At 44.9% G+C, this 7,805-nt stretch overlaps 1 protein-coding gene across 6 annotated transcripts in view; it reads left to right on the top strand.

The window, feature by feature from the left end:
- The first annotated feature begins 465 nt into the window (after positions 1 to 465).
- The window catches only part of PTGER3 (prostaglandin E receptor 3 (subtype EP3)), a 208,185-nt gene continuing 200,845 nt past the window's right edge, over positions 466 to 7,805 (top strand). For all 6 annotated transcript variants that reach the window (XM_011936910.1, XM_011936914.1, XM_011936909.1 and 3 more), the window contains exon 1: positions 466 to 1,592. In XM_011936910.1, the coding sequence (XP_011792300.1) occupies positions 696 to 1,592 (897 nt within the window). In that variant the 5' untranslated portion in view covers positions 466 to 695. The remainder of the gene's footprint in view (positions 1,593 to 7,805) is intronic.

The following is a 7,805-nucleotide window of genomic DNA, read 5'->3' as shown; positions in this document are numbered from 1 at the left end:
AGAAAGGAAAAAAGTTAACGATCAAGCTATGCAAAGGCTTGTGGGGATTGCTCAAAGACAGGCGATTTTCACTTTACCGGAGTTACTAAAGGACTTCAGGAGAAGGGTCCCGCCCCTGCAAAAGCGTTTGTGGTTGAAAAAGCAGGAGAGCGAGCGCTCAGGTGCGCCTCGGCAGCTTGACTGGGTTCCACAAGCCCAGTGCAACTTATTAGCTGCTTGCCGCCCACTGACACTTTGGCGGAGAACTGGAGGAGGCGCCCAGTGGGCTCCGGGCTCGGCCAGGAGCAGGGCGTTTCAGAGGAGCCGGTCTGGGGTTTCCCAACCCAGGCGATCAGGATAGGCAACAGCCAAGAGAGGCGCTCAGTTGCTTTGCACCCTCCTCCCACCTCGGTTCTGTCCACACCCACGGGCGCCCCGCCCCCTCGGCCTTATAGAGGGGACTCGGCACCTCGGCGCGCCTCGGAGCTAGAAGTTTCCCGGAGAGGAAGGCGCGGCTGCCTCCGGGGCCAGTGAGCCCTGGCGCCGCCGCGGCCGCGGTCCCAGTAGCGACATAGGGCGGCGGCTGCGCCCCGCACCATGGAGGGCAGCCCAGCCACAGCCGCGGTAGCCGCCGACCTCCGCCGCCGTCCGCGCCGCGTCTGCCCCCTCCCGCTGCGGCTCTCTGGACGCTATCCCCTCCTCACCTCGAAACCAACATGAAGGAGACCCGGGGCTACGGAGGGGGTGCCCCCTTCTGCACCCGCCTCAATCACTCCTACACAGGCATATGGGCGCCCGAGCGTTCCGCCGAGGCGCGGGGCAACCTCACGCGCCCTCCAGGGTCCGGCGAGGATTGCGGATCGGTGTCCGTAGCCTTCCCGATCACCATGCTGCTCACCGGTTTCGTGGGCAACGCACTGGCCATGCTGCTAGTGTCGCGCAGCTACCGGCGCCGGGAGAGCAAGCGCAAGAAGTCCTTCCTGCTGTGCATCGGCTGGCTGGCGCTCACCGACTTGGTCGGGCAGCTTCTCACCACCCCGGTGGTCATCGTCGTGTACTTGTCCAAGCAGCGTTGGGAGCAGCTCGACCCGTCGGGGCGGCTCTGCACCTTCTTCGGACTGACCATGACTGTTTTCGGGCTCTCCTCGCTGTTCATCGCCAGCGCCATGGCCGTCGAGCGGGCGCTGGCCATCAGGGCGCCGCACTGGTACGCGAGCCATATGAAGACGCGTGCCACCCGCGCTGTGCTGCTTGGCGTGTGGCTGGCGGTGCTCGCCTTCGCCCTGCTGCCGGTGCTGGGCGTGGGCCAGTACACCGTCCAGTGGCCCGGGACGTGGTGCTTCATCAGCACCGGGCGAGGGGGCAACGGGACTAGCTCTTCGAATAACTGGGGCAACCTTTTCTTCGCCTCTGCCTTTGCCTTCCTGGGGCTCTTGGCGCTGACAGTCACCTTTGCCTGCAACCTGGCCACCATTAAGGCCCTGGTGTCCCGCTGCCGGGCCAAGGCCACGGCATCTCAGTCCAGTGCCCAGTGGGGCCGCATCACGACCGAGACGGCCATTCAGCTCATGGGGATCATGTGCGTGCTGTCAGTCTGCTGGTCTCCGCTACTGGTAGGTAGTTCCAGGGTTGGGGAAAGTCAGGATGCGTGTGCGAGTAAGCGGGAACCTAAGACTTTTCTAAGTGCTAAGTGGCAGCACCTGCAGGGGTGTGTTTGCAACCGCAGAGCGCTGGAGTGTCCTCTCCTCCTATCCGCGCCGTCTTGGTTACAACTTCAGAGTTGAGCTCCTCACTTAGCTGAGCGCCTTTGAAGAGCCAGGATTCGCATTACGCGCTGGTTATGAGCACATAGAGATCACAGGGCTGCTTACATTCTAGTCAGGGAGGAGACAGGATATGTCACTGAAATGACACATATGCAGAGATAGAGGTTTGTCCTGGGTGCATTAAGAGCAGAATGGCTATGATAACTGCAGCCTGATACTGTGAGGGTTTTCTTTATTTCAAATACCTCTCTCACGTTAATGAGATTTTCAGTCTGCAACCCCAGACAGTCACAGCCCTCCTGCGACGTATGGGTAGCCTTCAAGGTTCATTTTTGATGATGTAGGAGAATGAAAGATGAGAGTTTCCTCCTCAGCTCTTCGGCATGGTGCTTGGCTCTCTAGGAAGTGCCTAAACGATAGTCAGTGGGATCAGGAAACCCAGCAGGCCAGCATTTACTTACCCTTGTAGCAATCAAGCAGGTTTTGCTAATCCTGAGAGAGGAGGTAGAGGTTTCTCCATGTCCTAGCTCCTCACACCAGAGCAATGCAAAGGAGCAAGGGATGTTTGCAAAGGCTCTTTGTCCAACACTTGACCTTACATGATATTTTTGAGGTTTTTTTGTCTGTGTTACTTTTAGCTAGAAATGTCCGTGTGTGAGTGCTGTTTACTTATTCTTGAAGAATGGATGCTTACTTAGGCCCTGGGGAGTCTGGGTTAATAGATGTTGCAGAAAGAGCGATTTGCTCACTGTCACAAAGGTATAACCAACTATATGTTTTACACAATTGTGAAAAACCTTTGAAACACATGAACACAGTTTTGTTTTTTTTCTAATTGTGGTAAAATATATTACATACAATTCAGTATTTTAACCATTGTTGTGTGTACAGTTCAGTGGCATTAGGCATTAAGTATGTTGACTTTTTTGTGTGCTATATATACTTTTAAATCCCTTGCATTTGAAAATAGAAATGTAATTTCTTTCACCTGGTTTGGTAGATTGGAGCACAAACCTTGGCTCCAAATCAGTGACATGAGGGGACAAGGAGAGTTATGTTGAGACGTAACTGCCTACAAGTCGCCGTATGGTCACAGTTCTTTATTTCAGGAGTTGGAACTCAGGCTGATGTCATCACTATGGCTTATCAAAACCAGCACCAGTTTTAGATATACAGTATTTACTTTTATGACTCAGGAATGGGGTGTACAGGAGGCCAACTAGGAAGGAAGAAAGAGTTCTAAATAGTAAACACTTTACTAAAGTGTGGTAATTAATATAACTTTAAAGACAAAAGGGTATCTGAATGTTTCACAAGTGTCGTTTGAGCCTCACATAGTTGAGTTTGCTGTATCACATGATTTATATCCTAGGGGGAAAAATGCAGTTAAATCAATTGAACAAAATACCCACACAGTTAATCAGACTTATAATTTATTGTTTGTGTATTTTGTTTTTAAGTCAGAGAGAAACCATGTAGTGTGTTTTTAATGTAGACATTTTAATTCTAGTACCGTGAGCATGGTGGCCTCAGAAAGAAAGTAGGTCAATCTTGAAAACTGTAATTTAGGATGGCCAAACTCAGTCTTTCAAGAAAGACTGTATTTGAAACTAGTCTTACTTAATTTCAGTTTATTTTCATTTGGATAATACTAATTGATCTATAGCATTTTACTGCACACTTTATTAATTCAATTATACAAACATTAAACAAAGTAAATTCAGCGTGTGATCTTATCAAAAAGAAGGTTTTTTTTGTTTTTGTTTTTGTTTTTTTTGTTTTTGACACAGAGTCTCACTCTGTCACCCAGACTGGAGTGCAGTGGTGACATCTCAGCTCTCTGCAGCCTCCACCTCCCAGGTGCAAGTGATTCTCCTGCCTTAGCCTCTGGAGTCACTGGGATTACAGGTGCCTGCCACCACACCCGGCTAATTTTTGTATTTTTAGTAGAGATGGGATTTCACCATGTTGGCCAGGCTGGTCTCGAACTCCTGACCTGAGGTGATCCACCCGCCTCAGCCACCCAAAGTGCTGGGATTACAGGCATGAGCCACTGTGCCCGGCCTAGGAGAAATTGGAACTTTTAAAAGAAAATGGTTCCATCAGCTGGGCGCGGTGGCTCACGCCTGTAATCCCAGCACTTCGGGAGGCCAAGGTGGGTGGATCATTTGAGATCAGCAGTTCGAGACCATCCTGGCCAACATGGCCAAACCCCGCCTCTACTAAAAACGCAAAAATTAGCGGGGCATAGTGGCATGCGCCAGTAATCCCAGTTACTCAGGAGGCTGAGGCAGGAGAATTACTTAGGCTGGGGAGGCAGAGGTTGCCGTGAGCCGAGATCGAGTCACTGCATTCCAGCATGGGTGACAGAACAAGACTCCATCTCAAAAAAAAAAAATCTCCAAATATCTTCAAAAAGATTTACTGTACAAAGTTGGAATTATTTCAAAGAAACTGACAAAGCTGCTTTCTTAATAGAGAATTGTAAGAACGAAAACACTAGAATTTAGTGAATTGAATTTTCAGCATATTAGTGTTAAAATGAGATTAACACTGTTTTTTCTAACTATGGGTATAATATAGATTTCCTGTTAGCATATGTTAAGTTGGGTATAGGATACTGTTCTAATTGTCCAAACTTCTTACTTGAAAGAACCCTGAGTATATCCTGGAAGATGATCATGACTATAACAAATATTCAGTTGTTACTGCAGGAAAACTTGATAGGACAGAAATACCATAATAAGAAAATGTCCCAATTGCTACAAGTTCCCACTACATAAATACTTAAATAGAGGCTTATGTATCCTTAAATAAAAGCTTTGTTTCCTTTTTCTTTTTCTCTGAAACTTTGCAAAATACAATATAAAATGTGAAATTCAGAGAGTACAGTGGAAAACAATGTCACTATGATAGATGATCTACAGTTTTTAGTTACTGATTATTGAAGACATCACATTGTCATTCTGTTGCAATCAGCCAGTTGATTCAGCAATGCAATCTATTTGACTTTTATCATTATTGTTTTATGTTTTATGAATGATGTTCACCATAGCTCAGTTGTTTGACATGATAGCTAAATTTCCAGAAATGGGAATAACCTTAGGATTTTGTTCAAAGGAAGCTGTGAGTACGTTTTGTACTTTTATAACTTGGCACTCCCAAACAGGTAGAATGTGGCTAATACTGTAAGCTATCTCAAAAACAGTAAATATAAAGCCAGCTATGAACATTGTGAAAAGTGAGGTATGAGCAACAGTTTCTCATCATCAATCTTGGAACTGGATAAAAGCAGCCTTAGAAACTTTTGCCTTTAATCTTGAACCAGTGAATTGCCTGCTCAGTATCCACAAATACAAACAGAGATTTTCAGTTCAAGACGATGTTTCACAATATAGTTGTGAATTTTTTTGTTTTAGTTAAGAATCACTGATCTATTTTGACAAGTGAAATTTGCCTTTAATATACCACATGTAGTAGATATATATGATGAATTATTTTCAGAAATAATGTTGTTTTACAGCATATAAAAGTATTATTCAATTGCTAATCTCTTCTGCCACTAACTTTCTGCCATATTCAGGATGTTGTTTCAGAGAAAGTGATTAAACCTATGAATCCACATTATAGGAAAAATATTCTACAGTTTTTCTCTTTTGAAAAAGGTGTGAAGGTCAACAAAATATTCTATAAGTATAAAACTGATTATATTATAATCTGTTCAGAAAAGCAGAATTTCCACATTTATGAATGAAATATTTAAAGAACCCTAATCCAAGACAGGATGTAATTAATGCCTTTGGCTTTCAGAAAAAAGTCAATCTGAATTTGCCAGAGGAGATTTCCAGGAAGAGGTGAATTGGCTTAACCTGACTTCATGACTTCATGACTGAGACCAAGTGTGTCCGCAAACCCAGCCCAATGAGAACAAAGGGTGCACACTAGATCAATGGGAATTATGTCTTTAAAATGTTTAAGAAAACAAATTTAGATGGTTAGTCCCTGAATGACAAGATGAGGACTTCACTCTTTTGAGTTTATCAAAAAGAGCCAAGAATTAAACACTTCTTAAGCCATCACCTTTGAAGAAATTCACATGGTCTGAAGTTGTAATATAATTGTGAGTCACTGACCCTTCTCTTTTGAACAACCTGTGAAGGTCAGCAACTAAAATATAAAAGTTTCCACAGGTTTAGTTTTCTGGGACTAATTGCTATGATTCATCTGAGGGTGCAGAGGGTGGTAGGTGAGGGATACTGGGTGCTAAGTTTCAGTTTTTAGTTCTGCCCTTGCACTGCAGTAAAGAAATGCAGGGAAGTCCCCCCTAAAATTCTTTACATCTGTGTAACACTTTTGCAACCTGCCGGTGTTCCACATTTATCTCATTCATGCCTCGCAACGCTAAGATCTACAAATGCAACATGTCAAATCCTTACTCTCCCATTTTTTCCAATTGCTTTACAAAAAGGAAGGAAGTTTGTATGTCAACTCTTGCCAGCTGTGCTTCTTGAGAATCCATAGATAATCTCTCAAGTCCTCCTTTTCCCTAGAAAATTTCAACTTTCATAAAGATGGTAACCAATGAAGGAGCCTAATTTTGGAGGGGGGTTCCTCTTATATCTTGTCCCCTAAGTTTATGGCAACATTTTACTGTAAACATAGTACAGTCTCCGACCTACGATTTTTCAGCCTCACGATGGTGTGAAAGGAATGCACATTCAGTAGAAACTATCCTTGAAATTTGGAATGTCGATCTTTTATGAGGCTAGTGATATGCAGTATGATACTTTTTGGTGATGCATGCACAGCTCCCAGTTAGCCACACAAACACAAGGTAAGCAACCAATACTCCACAGTGGACTGTGTTGCCAGATGATTTTGCCCACTTGTAGGCTAATGTCAGTGTTCTGAGCATGTTTAAGGTAGGCAAGGCTAAGCTATGATGTTCAGTAGGTTAGGTGTATTAAACATATTAAATGCATCTTTGACCTTACAATATATTCAACTTACAACATTTTCAACTGACAATGAGTTTATCCAGATGTAACCCTGTTGTAAGTTGAGGAACATCTGTAATTGATTCTTATACAGAAATGACAGTTGGACGGCATATGACTGAGATACATACAACATGGAATTTCTCTGTGAATTCCTGAACCATGCTCTCTTTACACAGAACACTTCTTTCTCCATTTTTCATTGCCACTTTACCCCTCAACCATTCAGCAATATCTGCCAAGCACCCACCTCTCTTGGATTGGCTAAGATCTCAAGTTAGAAGCCATTTTCTAGCAAAGCCTTCCTTCATCCTCTCTAGGCGGTGGTTGGGTGCCCTGACCTTTTGATCTCATGATACCCCACAATTTCCTGTCACAGTCTGAGTCACACTTCATTGGAGACATTGGTTTTTGTCTTTCTGTTCTTTTAGTTCTGCCAAGGTCAAGTACAGTGTCTGTCTTATTTTTTTTTTCCTAGAAACTATCAAAATTACTTGCCACATAAGGTCTGCCCAATATGTGCTTATTGACTGAATACTTTTTTTTTTTCTTTTGAGACAGAGTCTCGCTGTTGCCCAGGCTGGAGTGCATTGGCATGATCTCGGGCTCACTGCAACTTCTGCCTCCTGGGTTCAAGTGATTCTCGTGCCTCAGCCTCCTGAGTAGCCAGGATTACAGGTGTGCGCCACCACTTGCCCAGCTAATTTTTGTATTTTTTTTACTAGAGATGGGATTTCACCATGTTGGGCAGTTTGGTCTCAAACTCCTGTCCTCCTGTGATCCGCCCGCCTCTGCCTCCCAAAGTGCTGTGGCATTACAGGCACTGCACCAGCCTTGACTGAATACTTCAGCAACCAAATCAGAAGACAGGGTCTGGCCCCATGTAGATAAGCAATTAGTTTTTGGCCTTAGACAATTCACTTGATATCTTCATGAACCCTCCCCTCCACTCCCCTCCCTTCCTCTTTCTCTTTCTCTTTCTCTCTCTTTCTTTCTTTCTTTTTTCCTTCCTCCCTTCCTTCCTTCCTTCCTTCCTTCCTTCCTTCCTTCCTTCCTTCCTTCC

The sequence above is a fragment of the Colobus angolensis genome, unplaced genomic scaffold (assembly GCF_000951035.1).
Source record: "Colobus angolensis palliatus isolate OR3802 unplaced genomic scaffold, Cang.pa_1.0 Scaffold158, whole genome shotgun sequence".
Classification (NCBI taxonomy): Eukaryota; Metazoa; Chordata; class Mammalia; order Primates; family Cercopithecidae; genus Colobus; species Colobus angolensis.
This window is presented reverse-complemented; position numbering and strand designations above follow the sequence as displayed.